The sequence below is a fragment of the Saccopteryx bilineata genome, chromosome 2 (assembly GCF_036850765.1).
Source record: "Saccopteryx bilineata isolate mSacBil1 chromosome 2, mSacBil1_pri_phased_curated, whole genome shotgun sequence".
In the NCBI taxonomy this organism is placed as follows: domain Eukaryota; kingdom Metazoa; phylum Chordata; class Mammalia; order Chiroptera; family Emballonuridae; genus Saccopteryx; species Saccopteryx bilineata.
Window position 1 is genome coordinate 384,895,833 of NC_089491.1, and position 20,852 is coordinate 384,916,684.

The window sequence follows — 20,852 nt, forward strand, 5'->3', positions numbered from 1 at the left end:
CTTGCCTGCTGCTGGGCTCTGGGCCATGGCCACTGTGACTAGAGTGACTAGATGAATTCCTGCTTTGGAACTGCCCCCAGCAACAGAGTTTAAGAATGTGAATCAAAGATGGTGCCATGGGACACCCTGGTGGCATTAGGTGGATATTACAAGTTACATTCAAAGTCTTATCCTCCCCCTAACCTCCCCACTGGGAAGGGCAGACTAATGTGAAGAAGGTGACGTAGCAGTCAAATGAACAGAAGCTTGTCACCAGGAGACATGGATTCCAGTCCTCTGCCAGTCAACATCTCTGAGCCTATTTCCTCAAATGGGAAAATGAGGCTAATACTATTTGAAGATTAAAATGAATCAAAGTACTTCATAAAATGATTAGGGGCTCCTTTCAGTAAGAACAAAGTATTTTTGTCCTATCTCCCTACATTCCCTTGCAGTTTTCCATTAAAAAGAAAGCGCCTGACCAGGCGGTGGCACAGTGGATAGAGCGTCAGACTGGGATGCAGAGGACCCAGGTTTGAGACTCCGAGTTCGCCAGCTTGAGCGCGAACTCATCTGGTTTGAGCAAAGCTCACCAGCTTGGACCCAACATTGCTGGTTTGAGCAAGGGGTTATTCAGTCTGCTGAAGGCCCACGGTCAAGGCACATATTAGAAAGCAGTCAATGAACAACTAAGGAACTGCAACAAAAAACTGATGATTGATGCTTCTCATTTCTCTGTTCCTATCTCTCCCCATCTATCCCTCTGTCTTTGTACATAAATAAATACGTTTTTTTAAAAGGTAGCAAAGTTCATACTTTGGGAATAAACCCAGTGACTGGACGATACTACATTACCAGATCTAAGCTATAGGGTACTTCCGCCTAGGATTTCATGAACCTATTTATTTATTATTCTCAAATATTTACTAAGGTGTATGCTAGCATACTGGGCATCTTGAAAGCGTCAAACTGTTATTAACATGGTCCTTGCTCTGAAAGTTAACCATGTAGCTGAGGGAAATAAAACACACACAGGAAACAGTTTAGGTGCAAAGTTAAGTGCATGAACTGTCATTTTGTAAACAGGCTGAAGAAAGCAAAACAAATCCAGGGCAACCAGTCCAAGAATGCTATCTTTAGCTGATAATGAAGGGGTGGAAGAATTTTTAATGGCCAAAGAAATGGGATGTGTGTAGGATTTGGGTGTTTTGTGTTACATGTTTGCTGAATCTCTTGGCTTTGAGAGAAATCCTCTATAAGACTAAAGGCCAGGGTCAGGGGCCTCAACTCTTCCAAACCAAGGAAGTAATACATAACCTGGTTTCTTTACTCTCTATATAAATCTTTATATAGCAGGATCCCTTTATGGAATAACTAAGAAAAATGAAATGAGAAAATTCCACTGGGAAATCTGCAGGAATGCTCAGAGACAGGACTACTAAATTTTAAGATGTTTTCTGTAATAATCAAGTTTAAGAATGACGGGAAAAGGAGGCCCAGGAGGAAGCAGCCAGAGAGGGAACTGCTCTACTCCTTTAGGAGATAATGGCATAGATTCTCAAGCTATACTGAAAGTGTGCACAGCTTGCAACAAAACAACTTTCTTTTTGACTTTGCAAGACTGATTTTTTGGGACCTATTTACTTTTCCAATTACACTTGACTTAGGGCAGAATTTAAATTAGCATTTCCTTGCTGCCTGACCAGTGGTGGCACAGTGGGTAGTGTCAACCTGGGACACTGAGGTCAAAACCCTGAGGTCACTGGCTTGAGCGTAAGATCATAGACATGACACCATAGTCGCTGGCTTGAGCAAGGGGTCACTGGCTTGACTTGAGCCCCCGGTCAAGGCACATTTGTTAAGCAATCAATGAACTAAAGCAATGCAACTTATGAGTTGATGCTGCTTAAAAAAGAAAAAAACAATTTCTTGATAAATTATTTAATGCATGTTAGAATTAAAATTACTTTCTCTAATAATCCATCCACAGTTAACCAATAGTTTGTGAAATAGACTTCTATATAGTGCTTTGCTTTTAAGAAGTACTAAGTACTTTCCATCTCATTCAACCAACATTTATTAAACATCAGCATTGCATTTGGCTCATTGGGAAATATGTACAAGTATTACAAAAATTCCATAGGGTTTGGAAAATTAACACAAAACATTCTACAGTAATAAACTTTTAAGGAGACTAAATGCATCACAAACACAGCTATTACTTGGGTTTAGCAACTTGTTTTTTGTAATTGCAGAAATGAAGTTTCAACTTGAGGACACTTAGGATTTAAAGCTGCAGGGTGACTGCTAAGTGGAGGAAGAAGTCTGAAAACAAGCAACACACAGAAGCAAAAACGAGCATGGTCAGTCTTTACCAAATCAACCAGCACAGAGGAAGGTGGGATTGAGAACGGTGATCAACTTAAAAGGTAGATCATAACCTACCATTAATATTAGGTGAAGCGGCATGTTTTACAAAGATCAGACACGATGGCCAGGATGGAGGATGGAGTTAGTGAACAAGTTAAAACATTTTAGTAATAAACTTGGCTGTAGAAAGGAGGCTGGTATGGCAAGTGGAGATAGAAGACAAACCCAAACAGGATTTTAAAGAACCCTATATGAAAAGAAAACACACCTGTCATCTAATTCAAGTCGTAAGTAAATGGCACTGTAGCTAGGAACTGGTTATCTTTAAAGACAGAACTTGACCATCACCTCTAGTTTTAGAGCATTAGTAGTCAACCTTTTTATACCTACCGTCCACTTTTGTGTCTCTTAGTAGTAAAATTTTCTAACCGCCCACCAGTTCCACAGTAATGGTGATTTATAAAGTAGGGAAGTAACTTTATTTATACTTTGGTTGCTCTACCACTCACCAAGAAAGCTAGAGCGCCCACTAGTGGGCGGTAGGGACCAGGCTATCACTGTTAAAAGGACAAAGAAGCCATTTTTAGTTTTCTTTGTTGTATGTAGTATGCTTGCTGTACTGCTAACCAACATTTCACATTTCTAGTCTTAAGATGGGGCCGTCATTCTTGACTTATTTTTTAACAAAAAAAAAATTTTTTTTATGTCTCCAAAAAGAATTAGAAACACTCCAGATGACAAAATGGAAAATGTTTTAATGTTATATACAAACAGCTTCTACTGCACATTAAGGACTTATTGAATAGGGATTTAGTCCCAACTTAGAAGAAACTGAGATTTATATTTACTGGTACTTTAAGATATTCAGAAAGGGAAATGATTCTATTTCCTAGGTTTCTCTTCCAAAGCAATTGAATTGAATAATCCATCTTTTGAGTGTCTACTCAGAGCAACAGCACTGTTACATAGCCGGGAGGAAAGGGAAAGAGATGTTACCACCTGTTGGAAAAGAAGACATATGAACAACTCGCGGATATCAAGGTAGAATGGCATGTTTTAAGATACAGTATTAATTCTACGTGGGAACACTGAGGAAGGACCCATAGTGATTTCAATGAAGTATTCATCATGTGTCAGGTAGTCTTGGTTCCTCAGAAAATAAATCATGAACCAAGAAAGGTAGATGGATAGATTCAGGGAGCAAGGTAGATGACATATATGACACTAGAGGTATGTATACAAAGTCTTCACCAAAACACAGGGAGTGACTGATAGACGTACAGTATTCAGAGACTTTTGAAGTACGTGAGGTAATTGACACTTCTTTAAGTGAAGTGGTAGACACTGCAGGAAGAAAACAGGACCAAATGCAAGAAATGCTGGAAAATACCAAGTCCTGGAAGTCAGGTTACTGAAAGCAAAATCTGACTATGGTGTGTCAACAATAAGGTTTCAAATAATTTTAGAGGTGATAAAATTTTCACTTTAGAGAAATCATTAGAACAAGTGGCTGGTGCAATTGGACGTGGCATGAGTTTGGCATTCACTGACTCTAGAGATGTAACTCATTTCTAAGCTTGTCACTTGAAGAGTGGATGAATTCAGCACAGGCTGTAGGTTGTCTTGTTTGACTGATGCAGCTCTTCTTAAGTATTAAATCTTAGCAACTGCTGCAACCTGAAAGCTTATCCCACACTTCCCAATACAAAAAGCCTCCCCTAATATCTAGGATGGGATTCAGCCATGCCTTTTGGCCCTTTAATGTGCAAACTAAGCCTTTTTCCCTTACGAAGGGAATTCTGGATTTTCTTTTGTACAATCTTGGCTTTAGAGTGCCTCTTCACAAGCTAAGTGAAGGAGACGTCAAGGTTTACCCTATCAGGATTAAGGATGAGCATGATCAATCTAGTGCACTCTCAGTGCTCAATTTGTAGCAAGGCTGTGAGCCAGCAACTGCCAGCTAGTCTCACCTGCTAAGTTTAGAGGCAGGGTAATCCGCTGTGTAACTTTCTCTCCTGGAAGTTTTGTCCTTTTGTGTCTTAATCTTCAAAGCAGACAAGTTGTGAATGTAAGTGGTTTAAGGAAAGTGCTCCCGTTCTCTTCTTGACTAAATTAAACCAAGTGGGGCTAAGAATATATTCTTAGTGATCATTTAAACAGGAGGCAAGTTGAAGTTTGTGTCTTCTACGTTTTGCAATGTAAAGCTGGGGAGGGGAGATATGGAATGACAAATGCTAAGCGCTAATGGAGATAAGCTCTATTCTAGACAAATGGAAACTGGAAAGGAAAAGGATTTTGCTCAGTAGTTGAGACAAGAAGTCAACTCGCAGGAAGAACACTTACCCTGCCCAATTTTGGAGTCAATATACACAATTTCATTTTCTACCTAGAGGTATGGACCCTGTATAGTAGGGTTAACTTCCTGGTTGATTTTGCATCATAGCTCCCTCTAGTGGCTAAGTGACTCCCTCTAGCCTTTACTCACAGTAAAGCGAGTTTTAAAAGTCATTTTAAGACATTTGGCATCCCTAAAAATTTATTTTGTTGTTTCAATTTCCACTATATTCACATTGTTAGTTCTATTAACAGTTGATAGATGACACTTCTAAGTTGTATAGAGGCAGAACTCAAGACACTTTCTAACCTAGTGGTGGTTGAGGGGTTAACTCCTTTGTATTTTTTAAGATAACAGAACACTCAGGACATGCTGAATTGTTTCACTGGTCTGTTCCATACATACCTAAATGGTAACCTCCTAAGCAAAGTTATGAATGATGTCTCCCTCCCTGATCAACTGGTACATTATTTCTGCCTAAGTTCTTTTATATGACAAAGACTAATTTATTTTCTGTGTATTACAGAACCACAATCAAAATCCTTCCGTTGTTCACTACAAAATCACAATCACCTTCAGGGTTATCAGGTATAGCTTTCAAAGTAAGGGAGAAGCACCCCTAAAGTTCTCAATCACAGAAACAAGTGCTGATTTTAACTACTTTGGCCTATATTTAAAACTAGTTTTTGCCAGGATTACTTTGTTCTGTAGACAAAATGAACAGACATTTCCTTATCTTTTTACTTCATGTCAATTCAGCTTCTTACAGGATCAGAATGACCAATGTTCCTGTAAAGAAAGTACAGAAAAAACCAAAAAACTACCAAACTACCCTACAATGCATTCCACCGTATACTTTAGGATGGCAAAATATTTGCTTCAGCAATGTGCAAATGTTTTGAGTCCACTCTAGCAACAGGGTACGTATAAAGAAATCTGAGTCATATCTTTTCTTTCTTGAGGCTACTTCAGCCTAAAAAGATGGGGAACTTACATCTCAATAAAGGATGAATAGCAACAGGTTTTCACTCACAAAGTTACACAAACTCTAGCCCTACGTATCCTATTACAGTTCTACAAGCCAAGATGTTATCTGAAATTCAGAGCTGTTTATACTTTACAAAGGTATGGTAATATAGACCCTATATATATAAAATATAACATCCTCAGCAAAGCCTGTGGCAACTATATGTAACATATCAGTATTTCTGCATCAATTCTTGTCAAGTTTTACATTCAACTAGTTCAACAAAATCGTTTTTCAATGGTTTTTGGGTAATATTGTGCACCCTTTGCACTCTTCACACCATAATAGAATTAAGTTAAACCAAAGACGGTTATAATAGAACCTAATAGTTTCTCTCCTTTTAATACTATTTCTGGTAAATATATATATATATATATAATGTTATTTCATGTGTAATTTCATTACAACTCCATATACAAAGCAAAGAGGCACATAAAAATTCATCTTCAGACAATGGAAAAATACCAACCCTAATGAGCAAGATGTTTGAAAGACAAAACAAAGTTGGAATTCTAGAATCATATTCCACTTAAGCACGAGTGGACGTATGCACTCGAAACTTTTCAAGTATAAAACTTAGGAAAACATTTTAAACAAGGGAAATCTGTTCATATTTCAAACATTGAAAAATGAGACAAATTTTTAAAATAAAATTCAGATCCCAAACAATAGGAATCAGAAAATGGGTTTCTTACCTTTTGCTTTCCAGGGTGTGGGCTGAACAGCAAAGATGGGTTATTCAATCTGATGTTATGAAAAATAGGTGCTGCTTCTTAGACGTACGTTTTACCCTGGTTAGAAAGTATAGGCTCCCTACTATATTCTATGGGGAGAAAAATCGGGAGAAAAGGGGAAAATTCAAGCCAGACTCTTTAGTTCCAAAAGTGTGGCTTTAACAATTGCCAAGATGGGTAGAGACTTATGGGCCAACTCCTTAGACTGAAAAGTCTGCATCGCCTCCCAGCTTTAGCTGTCTTGGTTTTAACTGCAATGCCTGTGCCCCTCTACCCTTGACTAATACACATTAAGTCCTCCCTAATCTTCACCAGCTGATACACCAGAAAAAAACTGTTTTATCTCATTTCAATCTGGGGTTGAAATTACTAAAACTTTTAGTAGAGCATGTCTTTCAACTTAGCTTAAATGTACTCATCCTTGAGTGAAAGCAATTTTCATTTTGGTTACCAAACCGTTCAGTGAACACAAATGAACCCAGGCTTACTTAAATCTACTCACCATTCCAAAATTAAATGTCACTTAAATACAGGTCTTAAAAACATTCCACACATGTAAAAGAACTTTCCTATGGCCACACCACATTGAAAACACCTGTTCTCAAACTAAGCAGGGTCAGGTCTGGTTAATACCTGAATAGAAAACTTAAGTTTTAATAAATCTGCTTGTTGAACCTATTTTGGAGTTACATAAAATTACTTTACAAATCTACCTAGTTACTAAAGTGGAACCTTAACTTTGAATTCATTATCCCTTTTCCTTTTTTTTGGTATTTTTCTGAAGCTGGAAATGGGGAGACAGACTCCCTCATGCGCCCGACCGGGATCCACCCGGCACGCCCACCAGGGGAGATACTCTGCAGCAACCAGAGCCACTCTAGCGCCTGGGGCAGAGGCCAAGGAGCCATCCCCAGCACCTGGGCCATCTTTGCTCCAATGGAGCCTTGGCTGCGGGAGGGGAAGAGACAGAGAGGAAGGAGGGGGGGTGGAGAAGCAAATGGGCGCTTCTCCTATGTGCCCTGGCCGGGAATCAACCCAGATCCCCCGCACGCCAGGCCGACGCTCTACCGCTGAGCCAAATGGCCAGGGCCACTATCCCTTTTCTTCCTGACATTCCACAAGGTTCACTAACATATAGTTATTATTCAGGTTACCTTATGCAAATTTTGAACCCATTTCCTCTACTACCAAGACTGATTTTAGTTTTTCAGGGGTTTGAAACTGTCACCTGAATAGCTGTCTTAAATTCAGCTTCCAAATATCATTAGCACCCAAGGGAAGTGTTAAGACGTAGTTGGATGCAGACGGTGATTTGATGGTTGCGACTATCAGGAAATCCACTGGTTAGGGATTTTAGGCAAAAATCCCCTACAACTCAAGCAAATTGAAAATTTAAAACCAAGGTAGTAGTATCAAGTAAAAAGATACAAAAAGCAGACTATGAGATATAATCACTACACTTTGGTATGTTTTATAAACAGAATAATGACGTTATACTAAAGAAGGGTTTACAAGACAAAATTTGACAGAAAGCCAGGCTTTTTATTAGCAACAATTCACTCCAATAAGCTGTTATTCTTCTAGTATACTATTTACATTTCAAAAAGAAAATGTAAATTGTGTTGAGAATTCTGGTCTGTGCCCAATTTAAACATTTAATTAATACTTACCATTGAATCTCAAATGCTATCTCCAAGCTAACATTTGTCACTCAGTTTGCATAAAAGCCTGTTATCTAGATGATCACCAAAAATATGCAGCAGCTATACATTTTAATAACTTTAAAAAATTAAAGTATGACAAACTTTTCTGAGACTATAGCTCACCACTCATTTACCACATTACATATACAATTGCCTTTCTCACCCTTTTCTTATCTTCCTCTAAATCCTTTTACAAGAAATAACAATAACTGGTTAATACCATTAGAGTACCTTTCAAGAACCTTTCATTTACTAACACATAAATGCAAGCGTAGAATCTTATCAATTTAAAGTATTAATTGATAATCACTCAGTTAAAACTCTTACAAGAGGAAAAAGGACAACCATGCATAGTTTTTTAAAAAATGTTTATTATTTCAAAGAAAAACGGCAACAGCCAATTGGAAACCTACTTATTCTTCAACTCCAATTGTTTTCTTTAAATTTAGAAATGACTTACTGATTTACTATTTTAAACAAACCCCCCTTTCCCCTTTAAATGTTTACCATCTACTCGTGCTGAATCCTTCCAAGGAGATTGCTCCAGCGTATATCTCCAGGTCCTCGCTTTGCTCCTTTTACCAAAAAATGCAAAACACAATTCCTTCGTGCATCTTAAGGGCTCCAATCGTCAAAAATAGGAAAAAGAAAAATCTTTGGAATAGCCAATTAAGTTGAATAAAAAGAAAAATCCACACGAATGCGGTTTGGTTGGGGCAGGAATCCACTCCTATGTTCCTGGTAATCTGATCCCGCTCCATGAATCCTTGTAATTCATCCTCCCTATCCTATCCACATTATGATTTGAATCCAATGATCCAGCTCCAAGGATTGGGATCCAGTGAGCCCTCTCCAATCCAAACCTTTATAACCAGCAAAACCAAAAAAGAGGAGGCAAAATGTTAGATACTGTAATCAAAAAAGGTTTCTGGGGAATGATCAGTTATGTCTGTCATCAGTTTAACAGATGTACATCAATAACTATCAAATTCCCCAAAACAAGTTTCTGAATGGTGTTCAGATAAATTTTAGAAACTTAATCATCATAGAGACTAATTGGAAGAAGCATTTTACATTTACAGTTCAACTGATAATGCCAACACTTGTTACTGTACAGCGCATTACAGGTTTTGTGGTTGCAAAAAGTTATGTAGTTGAAGTTTACTGGCACTGCTACCCACCTAAGTCTAAACTAAATCTAACGCTCCCATCTGCAATTTAATTTGTAAATCAAAGTGTTTTAAACATGAATCAATTATGAATATTAGTTTAAAGGGGAAGGTGAGACTTAGAAGTATTCCCAACTAGATTATCTATACCAATACGTTGGAATTCTATAATTTGCTTTCATTTTGTCTTAAAATAAAATGAAATAGCAACGCTCTATCAGTCACACAGAGGACATGCAGCTTTAGCAGTATTGATATTATACTCTATCTGGTTGGAATGAAAGACACCCTGTACCCACATGTACACCAACAGCAGGTCACACATTAACAGTTGTAACTAAGCACTCTGACAAATTAGCCAGTTCTTCCCACATTAGTCCCTATTAAAACAAAAAAGGGGGGTAGGGGGCAAATTCACTGTTACAAAATGGGCACTGTAATTTTGCCACAATTGCCAGGGTTTAAAGAACAAAGCAATTATAGCTAAAAATAACTGCTTAAGATGTTTGCAAGTGTTTTCAGGTAGATGCATATAGTCATTTTTAACCCCTGCCTTTTAGTATAAGGTCAATACTGCCAATTTCATCTGTGACAATAGCACTTGGAGTCATACCATTGCCTCCATTATTGATCTGATCCTCCTCAATCCTCCTTTTGACAATCCTAAAATGATTGAAATGTGCTCCACAATCCTTAATCCAAAGCATTCTTAATCCATCTCTTCAGATATGTCTACAGAAAGACACATGAAAAGCAAGATAAACATAAGAACTTCCCCAGGTAAGATAACCACAAACACCCCCAACATCCCAGTTCACACAAACCAGAGCAGAAGACATTTACACAATATCACAGTCTGAAGAGCATGGAGAGTTAACTAAATTTCAACAATCCTGTCTAGGACAGCACTTAAAATACAATTTACCAGACATGAGGGGAATGTAGATGTTAGGAGCAAGAGGATATTACACAAGAATGCAATTCAACACTTTAGCCCATTCTGAACAAAAACAGTTTGAATTAAAAAATGAAAAGATTGTACTGAGTAAAGGAAAACTGTATACAACATGGGTTCTACAAAAAGTGTCACCAATCATCTTATGTACGAGAGCGAGATCTGCTATGACGGGGAGAATAGCGTGGTGATCCTCTGCTTCTCCTTGGGGAGTAACTGCGACTCCTGCTGTTGCTTCTGCTACGGCTTCTGCTACGACTACGGCTTCGAGATCGAGATCTTCCATAACTTGGACTTCTGGGCCCATCAACTTTAACCCGGATGTAGGCAGTTTCTCCCTATTGAATAGACAGAACTTTCGATTGAAAGATCTAAGCTTTTACCTGTCTTCAGGCATGCTGAATGAGTACAACGTAGCTAAAAACCAGAAATCTGGCATTTTACTTGGACACCCTTGCCTGAATCTTACCTGCAAATTCCACTGTTAAGACCACTGTATCCAATTCTGGCCAAAGAAAAGAATAAGTGTATAACCTACCTCATGAGATCTAAACTTAGTGTTATCCAGTTTTCGAACTGCATAGGTCATATCTTCTTTCCGTACAAACTCCACGACACCAGTGCCATCTCGGTAAACATCAGCATAACATACATCACCTGCTTCACGCATGTGATCCTTCAAATCCTGCCAGCTTCCACTTGGAGGCAGTCCTGAAAAAGTGGATGTCGCATACCAATTACCCCCGATTCTACTTTAAACTCAAAGTTGACATTAGAACAAAGACTACGTTAAAATGAATGATGATGTTCGCCGGGCGGTGGCGCAGTGGATGGAGCGTCAGACTGAGATGTGGAAGGACCCAGGTTCGAGATCCTGAGATCGCTAGCTTGAGCGCGGGCTCAGCTGCTTTGAACAAAGCCCACCAGCTTGGACCCAAGGTCCTTGGCTTGAGCAAGGGGTCACTGCTGAAGGCCCACGGTCAAGGCACATATGAGAAAGCAATCAATGAACTAAAGTGTCGCAACGAAAAACTGATGATTGATGCTTCTCATCTCTCTCAGTTCCTGTCTGTCTGTCCCTATCTATCCCTCTCTCTCTCTTCAAAAAAAAAAAGATGACGTTTAAGAATCTAGGTAAGGAACCAAGTTCTGGAATCCGAAGTCCAAAATAATTTGTAAAGTAAGGGTCTTCATGTTCTAGGGACAGCAACCTCATTTCATAGACATCCATGACAATATCCTTGGATTTACTGAACTCACCCAAGAAACTAAATTAAGCTAGCATAAAAACTTGGCGTTTTTCAAAAACTGCTCGCGCAAGGAAAACCTTAAGCGGTTGCTGTCCCTTATCGTCCACCCACAGTCAACGAACTATAGACATGATCTCTGCAAGTATAGTCTTGTTCATCCCCAGTGAACAAGTCAACTCACCGGAGACAACCACTCTGTTTTCAGATCGCCTGGATGGGGGACCGTAGCGGCCTCGGGGAGCTCCGCCACCTCCACCCCCGCCGCCGCCTCGGCCTGTACCACGGCCGCTTCGGGGGAACTCCACCCGCAGACGGTACCCATCGTAATCGTAGCCGTCGCGACCGTACACCGCGTCTTCCGCGTCCCTGCAGAACCACAGAAAGCGAGAGGGCTAAGCACAAGGCCCCGGCGGCCCCGCACATGCGCAGCCGGCGCGCAGGAGCCCACATGCGCCGCATAATAGGAGCGGCCCCTCCCCCACTCAGAAGCACGCCGGGCTGCCGACCACTCCACCGGCCCTCCACGCCCCAGTTTCCCGCCCCGAGCCGGCTCGGCTCTGCAAACGGCCACGGGGGCCCGGCCATCGGGAGAGCCGACCCGACTCCGCTCTTTCCTCGACTCCTGCACGGGCGAGATCATCGTCTTACTCCCTCAAGAGCCCACCTTCCCATGTTCTAATATGAAGGCCTTGGAGCTTTCCCCAACTACTCCCGTCGTTTTCCTCCACCCCGCAAGCCCCAGGCCCTCCTCACCGCGGGTCCTCGAACTCCACGAAGGCGAAGGGCGGTCCTCCGCGGCGATTCTTGAGGTCGATGTCGCGGATAGCACCGTATTTGTAGAATACGTCCTCAATGTCCTTGGTCCGGATGTCTGGAGGTAAGTTACCCACGTAGATGCGGCAATCGTTGTTCCCTGCCGGCCCACGAATCACACCACCTCCCGACATGGCGACGACAAAAAGCGCGGACGCGAGAACGGGCCTTCCCACCAAGCCTAGCGCACGGAAGAGCGAACCCGGAGCGACACCACGTCTCCCGCGGCCTCTCCAAAATGGCGCCTTTATCTGCTCGGCGCACGGATATGGGGGGAGGGAAGAAGAGAAGCGGGAGGAAGGAGCTATTCGATTTCAGTACGCACGCGCAAGAGCGTAACGGGGGGGGGTCTGCGAAAGGACGCTCACGCACGCGCGACGTCACCCTCCGCGCGAAGGGAAAAAAGTTCCCTGCGTTCCCAACTTGCGCGGTTTCCTAATGGGATGACCAGCTGTTTAGTTAAAAAAACATGAGTCCTCGTTAAAGGGATTATTAATCTCTGTCGAGTCTTAAGAGATAGTTTTCTCAGGACAGCCTTTTAAAGCAACTAGGCGCCTTGAAAGGATTGGGTGAAACCTACCCTAGAACCTGTCCCGGCATGCTCTGCGGTGTTAACGGCCTTTGGCGGGAAAGCCTCCCAGGGGCGGAGTCAAAGGAGGAGGGACGTGGTGGTGGTTCCGGAAACGGGCTTCCTAGCAGAGTGCAGCTAGTGCAGGAACCGAGTTGCCTTTGATTCAATCGTGACCAGGGGTGATACTTAGTCTTTCCGCCCCTTCTGCGAACTTGCGGTGGGCTGCTTAGACGAGTGTCTGTTTAAGGGGAACCTAGTTTAGAGACCTAGTAAATATGCTACACTAAATATCGTCTCACCACCGATTCAGAATTTAACTTTGTATGCTCAGTTCTCCACTCCTTGTGCTAACTGGCGGTGATTCGTGCCCTGATCAGCCACTGGTGGCCCTTGGCCACGAGGAAGGACCCAGACCTCGGCTTTCTGTCTTAATCGCCTATCATAAGGCCCAGCACAGAGGCGAGGTCCGGTAAAGGTTTACAGAGTGAGTTGTGCCTGTTATTTCAGCAAACTCAAAGAATGACAAAAGATGTGTGTATCTGTGTCTTTATAGACTCCTGAAGTTCCATTTTTATTCTTTAAGTCATCACCGGGCCTTTCGGGCAATCTAGAACGAGCAAAATGGATATGTGAGAATTGTAACCATTGGAGATAACATTTGCTGTTCAGGACTGTCCCAGGGAGATAAAAACTTTTTACATTTTTTTCTAGAGACATCTAAAATCAGAATTTTTATGTAAAATGTTGGGTTTTTAAAGAAACCCTGCAGTCATTAATATGCTAAAACAGATCTGCTCCCTGACTTTAGGATGATGGTCTTCACATTATAAATGTATTTTACAACAATCTTTCTCCCCAGGGATGTGAGGCAGTTTGCAGAGGAACCATAAAACAGTAAAACTGAAGAAGACTGGGGGAATGGGAAAATAAGGAGGGAGGGTTAAGATGAAGTCTATAAGACTATAAGGTTAGTTAGTACACAAAATGTCTGCAGTAAGAGCCTGGTGAGCTCCTAGAGATGGACTGCAGATTTGACTGATCAAATCCCAGAAGTCGCCTGACCTGTGGTTGCGCGGTGGATAGAGCCCTGACCTGGAATGCTGAGGTTACTGGTTTGAAACCTTGGGCTTGCCAGGTCAAGGTGCATATGAGAAGCAACCAGTGAAGCAACTACTTCTCGTCTCCCCACCCCCTTCTCTGTAAAATCAGTAAATAAAATCTTTTCTTTTTTAAAATTTTTATTAAGTGAAAGACTCCCACATGCATCTGACGGGGATCCACCCAGCAAGCCCTCTACCTGGGCCATGCTTTGCCCATCGGGGGTCACTGCTCCATTGCTCAGCACCTGAGCTATTTTAGCACCTGAGGTGGAGGCCATGGAGTGGGGCCAGTGCCTGGGGCCAACTCGCTCAAACCATTTTGAGCCATAGTTGTGGGAGAGGAAGAGGGAGAGAGACAGAAATGGGAGGGGGAGGGGTGGAGAAGCAGATGGTCACTTCTCCTGTGTGCCCTGACCAGGAATCAAACCTAGGACTTCCCCACGCTGGGCCAAAGCTCTACTGCTGAGCCAACGGGCCAGGGCCAATAAAATCTTAAAAAAAAAAAAAAAAAAATCCCAGCAATCACAGTAAAGGGAACACAATATATTCAAAATCCAGAGCACCTTTGAGATTAAAAAAGTAAACCGTTTAGGAAAGAAGGGCATTATTTCTTAGTTCTAAAAGTTGATTGGATATATTTTACAAATGTTTGGTAGTCCCTGACCCTCTGTGATGGTTTCCTATATTATGTGTATTGTGAATGTACTTTTTTCTGCAGAGGATTTGAAGTTTTAATTAGATTCTTAAAGATATCTGTAGATTCCAAAAGGGAAGAGAACCTCTGAAAGGTTTAGAGGGAAGGACGCATTGTCTATTCTTGGACTATCCTTCAATAATATTTTTTGAAACTGAGGTTTTAATTAAAAACCAAGAATGAGATAATTTTTTAAATGAGAAGCTGACCAAAATTGACACTTTTTAAACAAATTTTTTCAGTTTCTAGCACTGCTGTATTCAGTTAGTAGCGTAAAAAGATGAGAATAATTTTTTAATTCAGGCAAGGTATTGATTATTTTGGTTCAATAATTATTTACTGAGCACATTTCCTTTCTGTTCAAACTTTTATTCATCAATTTAGATCAGGTTCATCTTCTGTTAATTAATGTTAAGTCAATGATAACAAATGATTTAAATGCAGGTGGGTTTAATTTCAGGAAATTTTCATCCCAGGAAAATAAGAAAACTGAATTTTCTTTGATTTTTTTTCTTTATTTCCTATTTTCTTCTTTTACAGGTGAAAGGAGGGGAGATAGACAACCACATGCACCCTGACCAGCATCCACCTGGTGACCCATCTGGGGCCGATGCTCTGCCCACTTGGGGCTATGCTTGCAACCAAGCTGTTTTTAGCACCTGGGGTAGAGATTCCACTGAGGTGTCCTCCATGCCCAGATCAATGTGCTCAAACCAATTAAGCCATGGCTGTGGGAGGGGAAGAAAAAGAGGGGAGGGGTGGAGAACAGATGGTTGCTGCTTCTGTGTGCCCTGACTGGGAATTGAACATAGGATATCCACATGTCGGGCCAACACTCTACCACTGAGCCAACTGGCCAGCATTCGATTTATTCTTGTCTTTTTGAACTAATGCCATCATTTTTTATTTTATTCAGTGCAAAGGAATACAAAGTAGACTTTAATATAGAGTGCATCAGACATTCTTGTATCTTTAGTTGCCTCTTCCATTGTGTTTGCATAGGATCAAGTGATAGGTTCTGGGGTCCATGATGAGGTCAGGATGTAGCAGGCTGTTTATCAGGATCCCCCTAGATGGCATTGGCTTGGTGATGATTACAGTTAAGGTTGTGATCTTACTATTATCAGAGTACCAGAGTTGATAACATATTTTAGTCCGCAGGAAAGTAAATAAACCAAACCATTCGTTCATTTGGGTGGTAGGGCAGCTTCACTTTTTTTTTTTTTTTTACAGAGACAGAGAGTGAGTCAGAGAGAGGGATAGACAGGGACAGACAGACAGGAACGGAGAGAGATGAGAAGCATCAATCATTAGTTTTTCATTGCGCGTTGCAACACCTTAGTTGTTCATTGATTGCTTTCTCATATGTGCCTTGACCACGGGCCTTCAGCAGACCGAGTAACCCCTTGCTGGAGCCAGCGACCTTGGGTCCAAGCTGGTGAGCTTTTGTTCAAACCAGATGAGCCCGCGTTCAAGCTGGTGACCTCGGGGTCTCGAACCTGGGTCCTCAGCATCCCAGTTCGATGCTCTATCCTCTGCGCCACCACCTGGTCAGGCGCAGCTTCACTTTTAACAATCAGGAGGCTCAAAATGCACATGCAAGATCACTGTTTTGGCAAGTCTGGAAAGCACATCAGGCGGTTAGCAAATGAGGAATCAAAACAAAATGAGATGAATCCTATTGAGAGAGATTTCATTCAGATCATGATGCGACCTGACAAATGATCCTTGCCCCACAACAGTTTGCCTCTTCAAGGACGGAAAATTCATACTCCCTGGGTTTTGTGTCACTGTTCCTGGACAGCGCTGGGTCAAGATTGGCAGTTCTTTTTCTCTAGGTTAATCTTCACACAAACTGTCTAAACAGCGTTTCAGACAGTTGCTTACATTACTGCTGAGTGCATTAAAACCACTTGTAGTTTTGCCTCCTGAGATTACATCTGCATCTTAATAGGGGTTTAGAAGCTTTAAACTCATCAGTTACACATTCACGGGTGATTTATGGATGGGTTCCACAATTAGTTAATTTATTAAGTGTGGATTTTGCCAGTTGAATTCTCAGAAACTGCTTATTTTCAACACTGTTAACATTTATGAAAAATTATTTTCTCAAAAAGAAACTTTAAAAATGCTTTTGATGCAATTTAGTGAGTATATACTAGTGTCAGCACTATACTCTAAAAATGATTACTTGGGGGAAAAAAAGAAAGGAATTCAGAAAGTTAATTACTGTTAGGGTTGAAATTAGAAGACAGTTTTTCAGGGATTTGCTGGACACTTAAAACTCTAGTCCCTGGCCTATTGGCTCAGTGGTAGAGTGTCAGCCTGGCGTATGGATGTCCAAGTTCTGATTCCCAGTCAGGGCACGCAGGAGAAGTGCCCATCTGCTTCTCCACCCTTCCCCCTCTCCTCTCTCTCTCTCTTCCTCTCCTGCAGCCATGGCTCAATTGGAGTGAGTTGGCCCCCTGTCCTGAGGATGGCTCCATAGCCCCCAGCTTAGGTGCTAAGGGTTCGGTTGCTGAGCAACGGTTAACAACCCAGGTGGGCAGAGCATCACCCCCTAGTGGGCTTACTGGGTGGATCCAGTTGGTCGTGATGCATGCAGGAGTCTGTCTCTCTGCCTCCCCTCCTCTCACTGAATTAAAAAAAAAACACCAAAACTTTATACATGTGACAATAGTTATACAAGTCTTGTAAATAATACTAAAAATCATTAAATTGTGTACACTTACAGCTAGTGAATTGTATAGTATGTAAATTATAACTCAATAAAACTTTTTAAAAATGGCTAGGAAAGGCCCTGGCCGGTTGGCTCAGCGGTAGAGCGTCGGCCTAGCATGCGGAGGACCCGGGTTCGATTCCCGGCCAGGGCACACAGGAGAAGCGCCCATTTGCTTCTCCACCCCTCCGCCACACTTTCCTCTCTGTCTCTCTCTTCCCCTCCCGCAGCCAAGGCTCCATTGGAGCAAAGATGGCCCGGGCGCTGGGGATGGCTCTGTGGCCTCTGCCTCAGGCGCTAGAGTGGCTCTGGTCGCAACATGGCGACGCCCAGGATGGGCAGATTATCGCCCCCCTGGTGGGCAGAGCGTCGCCCCATGGTGGGCGTGCCGGGTGGATCCCAGTCGGGCGCATACGGGAGTCTGTCTGACTGTCTCTCCCCGTTTCCAGCTTCAGAAAAATGAAAAAAAAAAAAAAAAAATGGCTGGGAAAAGTGTCCCCACCCCCCAATCAGCAAAACCACTCTCTAGAACCATTCTTCTATAGGCATTACTAGGGATGGGGATGTTCTAGAATTATTTGCACTGAAATATGGCTTCCTTAACCTGCAAATACTGTTTTTAATATTCATGTGTCAATGCCTACTATCTTCCCTGGGGATATCTTATTTTTAGTAGGTAAAGAGACGCTTATGGCCTGAACTGTGGTGGCGCAGTGGATAAAGCATCGACCTGGAATGCTGAGGCCGCAGGTTCGAAACCCTGCGTTTATCTGGTCAAGGCACATATGGGAGTTGATGCTTCCTGCTCCTCCCCCCTTTCTCTCTCTCCCTCTCTCTCTCTCTCTCACACACACACACACACTCTCTCTCTCCTCTCTAAAATGAATGAATAAAAATAAATAAAGAACAATAATTTTTTAAAAAAAGAGATGCTTATAAAATGAGGAATATTTTTTGTGCTGTGTGCAGGAATTTTCTCCAGGAACAGTAATCTTGCATAATTCTCAACTCCATCATTTTACTTGTTTTAGTTGTTGACGTTCTCTGAAAAAGGGAGAAATTGTATATGTCTTTTAATATAATTTATATTTGTCTCCCCTTTCCTAGTAAACTTATGTTGAGAGAAGATTTCTGCTGTAACTCCTTTTATTACCACTAAATTCTCTGTTCAAATATTATTGACAATTTACTGACTGCTCTTTGAACAAGGTGGGATGTTAGATGAGCAGAATGTTGTTTCTATGGAAACTTCATCATGTTGCTGTCGGTGGATAAATATGATGGGTACAAGGATTGTGTTTCATTTCACGGTATAATCAGGATGGTCACTTTTCAAGCCTGAAGATGTCATCTAATAATATATTTTTGGTAATCTTATTTTAGGATTGGCCTCTCTGTGATTCTTCTTGTTTCGTTTTTGGCTAATTCTTCCCATCTTTATTCCATTATTGATGACAATGGGATAGGATTTTGTCAGAAAACACCTCTTAGGAGAATATATTACAAAAAGATATATTTTTACCATATTACAGAGAGAGATATTTTTACCATGTCTTCCTTTTCCTAATTATCACTCCTTCCTTCCTGCTCAGTTCTTTTTCTTCAAAAGTTAAACTCCATTTTCGCCTGACCAGGTAGTGGCTCAGTGGATAGAGCGTCAGACTGGGATGCGGAAGACCCAGGTTCGAGACCCCGAGGTTGCCAGTTTGAGCGCCGGCCCATCTGGTTTGAGCAAAAAGCTCACCAGCTTGGACCCAAGGCTGCTGGCTCGAGCAAGGGGTTATTCCGTCTGCTGAAGGCCCACGGTCAAGGCACATATGAGAAAACAATCAATGAACAACTAAGGTGTCGCAGTGCGCAACGAAAAGCTAATGATTGATGCTTCTCATCTCTCCGTTCCTGTCTGTCCCTGTCTATCCCTCACTCTGACTCTGTCTCTGTAAAAAAAAAAGTAAATAATAATAAAAAAATAACAACTCCATTTTATATTGTACATTTCCTAGTTGGAATGAATAATGATTCTTTAAAGAATTATATTAAATATCTGGCAGGTATGCCCTGGCTGGGTTGCTCAATGGATAGATCGTCATCCCAGCATGCGAGGTTGAGTTCAATCTCCAGTCAGGGCATAAACAAGAAGCAATCAGTGAGTGCACAGCTAAATGGAACAACTAAGTGGAACAATGAGCTGATGCTTCTCTCCCCCCCCCTCTCTCTCTGTTTCTCTCTGCTTTCCCTTCTCTCTCTGTCTCTCTCTCTCAAGTCAATGGAAAAATTTTTTTAAATTCATCGCAGATATGTTTTATTTGCTAAAAATGCTACCCTTTTTTTGGCAATTAAATCTTATAGTCTGAGTCCTATATAAATGTTAGCCATTTCATTAGTAGTAGTTTTATGTTAATACTGCTGTCTTGTATGTTAGAAATAATTTCAATAAAAATTTTTTAATTTGAAATTTTGAGTGATTATTTTTTCCCCTTTATTGTTTTAGAAGAAGTCCAGATTTGCTAAAACTCTCAGAATTACTAAATTTGCTTGCAGAGTTGAGTAGTTGCAACATAGACTGCATGGCCCATAGCCTAATACAGGGTCGGCAAAAGTAGGTTTACAGCTGTTCATATGGAAAACAATAATTATACAAGAATAAACTGTTTTTGCATACTCACAGCTGTAAACCTATTTTTTCCCCACTCTATATTTACTGTCTGGTCCTTTTTTTTTCTCTTCATCTTAACATAGTATTTATTTTTACCTTTCTATGCACATAAATAAAACTTTTAACAACCTTAAACAATCTTGGAGGGTGCAGAAGACGATGGACTTGTTGGGAGAGGATGGGGCTGGTGTTAGAGTCAGGGTCTGAGTCTGCTGCTGGAGTCAGTTTCGTGAAGTCGGCATCCAGGGAGGTTTGTACAGAGCTTTTCTCTCTCATCATAAGAGGCTCTGTAGCATCTTAGGCCTTCAGTAACTGTACAGAAAACTTTGGTGAACCTTTCTGTATCAGGATCTTGCTCCTCCAATTTTGCCATTCCTGCTTCAATGAAATGAAAAGAATCAGCTCTTTTGTAGGAATTTTTTTTTATTCTGGATTTTCTAAGTCTCTTTTCTTCCCTAAATGCTACCTTCTGCTGCTCTAGTTCCATAAGGTCTTCATTGGTTAGTTTTTGCCACGGGAGTTGAGTAACTCTACGATACCATTTTCACTGATGTCCAACTGCAGTTGATTACCCATAGCCCTTATGGCGCCCCATTCGTAAGGATGAGTTGTACATAAGTCAGATGTTTGTAACTTGAAGATTTAGTATTTGTAACTTGGGGACTTACTATAGTTAAGATGAGACTATATGGGAGTAGGCGGTTAACTTAATCAAATATCACTGGTGTCCATATAAGAAGATGAAAAGAATAACACCACTTGACCACAGAGATTGAG

At 41.4% G+C, this 20,852-nt stretch overlaps 1 protein-coding gene across 5 annotated transcripts; it reads right to left on the reverse strand.

Annotated features, from left to right (window-relative positions):
• Window positions 1-3,084: 3,084 nt before the first annotated feature.
• Window positions 3,085-12,611, reverse strand: SRSF1 (serine and arginine rich splicing factor 1). Of its 5 annotated transcripts, none has more exons than XR_010729575.1 (5): window positions 12,276-12,611; window positions 11,704-11,888; window positions 10,811-10,983; window positions 9,931-10,610; window positions 3,085-9,011 (listed from the first exon to the last, which is right to left on the reverse strand). XR_010729575.1 is itself a non-coding variant. In XM_066264037.1 (4 exons), the coding sequence occupies exons 1-4, from the start codon at window positions 12,467-12,469 to the stop codon at window positions 10,416-10,418; spliced, it is 747 nt and encodes a 248-aa protein (XP_066120134.1). In that variant the 5' UTR covers window positions 12,470-12,611; the 3' UTR covers window positions 3,085-10,415. The 5 variants fall into 5 exon arrangements, 1 of the variants encoding a protein (XP_066120134.1); XR_010729574.1 differs by having other exon boundaries at window positions 3,085-4,456; window positions 6,407-10,610; XR_010729572.1 differs by having other exon boundaries at window positions 3,085-5,473; window positions 6,407-10,610.
• Window positions 12,612-20,852: the final 8,241 nt, after the last annotated feature.

Bases quoted from the DNA above. Each gene is read 5' to 3' on its own strand.
- SRSF1 (XM_066264037.1), bottom strand. From the start codon at position 12,469: ATGTCGGGAGGTGGTGTGATTCGTGGGCCGGCAGGGAACAACGATTGC. The intron at 10,984-11,703 runs GTGAGTTGACTT...CCACTTTTTCAG, and splicing joins AAACAGAGTGGTTGTCTCCG to GACTGCCTCCAAGTGGAAGC. The intron at 10,611-10,810 runs GTAGGTTATACA...TCTATTCAATAG, and splicing joins CTAAGTTTAGATCTCATGAG to GGAGAAACTGCCTACATCCG.